The sequence below is a fragment of the Hippocampus comes genome, unplaced genomic scaffold (assembly GCF_001891065.2).
Source record: "Hippocampus comes isolate QL1 unplaced genomic scaffold, H_comes_QL1_v1.1 C16960770, whole genome shotgun sequence".
Classification (NCBI taxonomy): domain Eukaryota; kingdom Metazoa; phylum Chordata; class Actinopteri; order Syngnathiformes; family Syngnathidae; genus Hippocampus; species Hippocampus comes.
The window spans coordinates 1-1,407 of record NW_017841429.1 but is presented as its reverse complement, the minus strand read 5'-3'; the positions used below and the strand labels follow the sequence as shown (position 1 = coordinate 1,407).

The 1,407-nt window shown below is 44.4% G+C and overlaps 1 protein-coding gene across 1 annotated transcript; it reads left to right on the top strand.

Annotated features, from left to right (window-relative positions):
- The first annotated feature begins 45 nt into the window (after positions 1–45).
- LOC109509588 (dystrotelin-like) lies at positions 46–1,388 on the top strand. Its single transcript, XM_019859420.1, has 3 exons — positions 46–72; positions 940–1,026; positions 1,152–1,388. Exons 1-3 carry the CDS (start codon positions 54–56, stop codon positions 1,358–1,360), a joined length of 315 nt encoding a protein of 104 aa, XP_019714979.1. The 5' UTR covers positions 46–53; the 3' UTR covers positions 1,361–1,388.
- The last annotated feature ends 19 nt before the right edge of the window (positions 1,389–1,407 follow it).

The following is a 1,407-nucleotide window of genomic DNA, read 5'->3' as shown; positions in this document are numbered from 1 at the left end:
GAACAGAAGCATTTTTGTGACACTGTTATTTCATTTTTAGACAAACCCCCTTCATGGATGTCACCAGTCTCAGTAAGTTCTTTAATTTATGTTTTTCTGGTTTCCCCAATCCCGTTTTATTCACAGAGGAGTAGTAGTGCCTCAGTGGTGTCTTGAGATACGATTTCAATTCATTCCACGACAACACCAAACAATCCAAGCTCAAGTCATCTTTCTCCGCTGGCATGAATGGAAGACTCAACAATCCATTTCAGCCTCCCACAAACCAACACACATATTTTTTGCTAAAGTGTTTTTTTAATTAGAAAAATAACGCAACCATGCTGATAAAAGTACCGGTAGTTGTCTTCTGGGAGGATAAATAAAATATGCATACGAGTATCGTTATATCGTCTGCTGATGTGTTGCTGCGTCATTCGTGTTCAAACAGGCGTTGCTTCAAGGGCGATAAGAGTGTGACACGATGCCATTTGGGAGCCCGTCTGGGGCGTTTTCGCAGTATTTGTTAGCATTACGCCAAGTAGACGTATGTAAGGAAAATCTAAGCTGTTGATTTAAATACGCATACAACTGGAAGTGGCCAGAAACATCTTGAAGCCTCTTTTTGAAGAATTGCTCACTCTGTGCCCGACTGCGGTGCGGTTTGTTGTGGAGTTGAGTTGACGGCTTGGCTCTTGAAAAACTCATAAGTCGCTCGTATCACAAGGCACTGCTGTGAAGTCGAGGCTAAAATTAGCTAGGTTGTTTAGCGCAAGTAACGGGAGAGTCTTCATCATCTCTTCCTTTCTCAATCAAATAATCGACAAGGCCTTTTTATTTTTCAGGGTACTGTAAGATGTTTTTGAAATGAAAGTTTTGGGATCAAAGTTTGTCGTCTATTTTTATGGTTCAAACGGGCAGTTGAACTCTTTCCACGACGCACTGTTTGTTTGTTTCAAGTTTCCGGGCTGGAGGACTTCGATAAAATCCGTCCGCCTGCCTACAGAGTCGCACTGAAGCTTGAAAGTCTACAGAACATCTGTCGCAGTGGGTTGAATCCGGGCCTTTTCCTGCTTTGTGTTTTACATTTCATGCCTTGCTCTTTGGCGGTTGCTTTTGAACTTCCAAGTCCCTCGTTCCTTTGAGGAATTCATTCGTCATTGTGCTTCCAGTGGATGTCGTGTCGGCTCGCCACATCGAGGCCGCCTTCGACTTGGGGGGCAGAGCCAAGCGGGGGCGAGATTCTATCTTGAGCAAGGAGCAAGTAACCCAGCGCCTGAACGGGATGTTCCGGAGTGCGTCGCCGGAATTTGCAGATCGTTCCACTGCGGAGCCGACGGAAAAATTATGCAGTCTTATATTCAGGATGTTTGACAGGTGAAATCTCATTGAGAGATGGATGACAGGTGTCCTCGTCATTAAAAAAAA

Coding starts and splice junctions, on each gene's coding strand:
- LOC109509588 (XM_019859420.1), top strand. Junction 1,027..1,151: donor TCTACAGAACATCTGTCGCA/GTGGGTTGAATC, acceptor TTGTGCTTCCAG/TGGATGTCGTGTCGGCTCGC.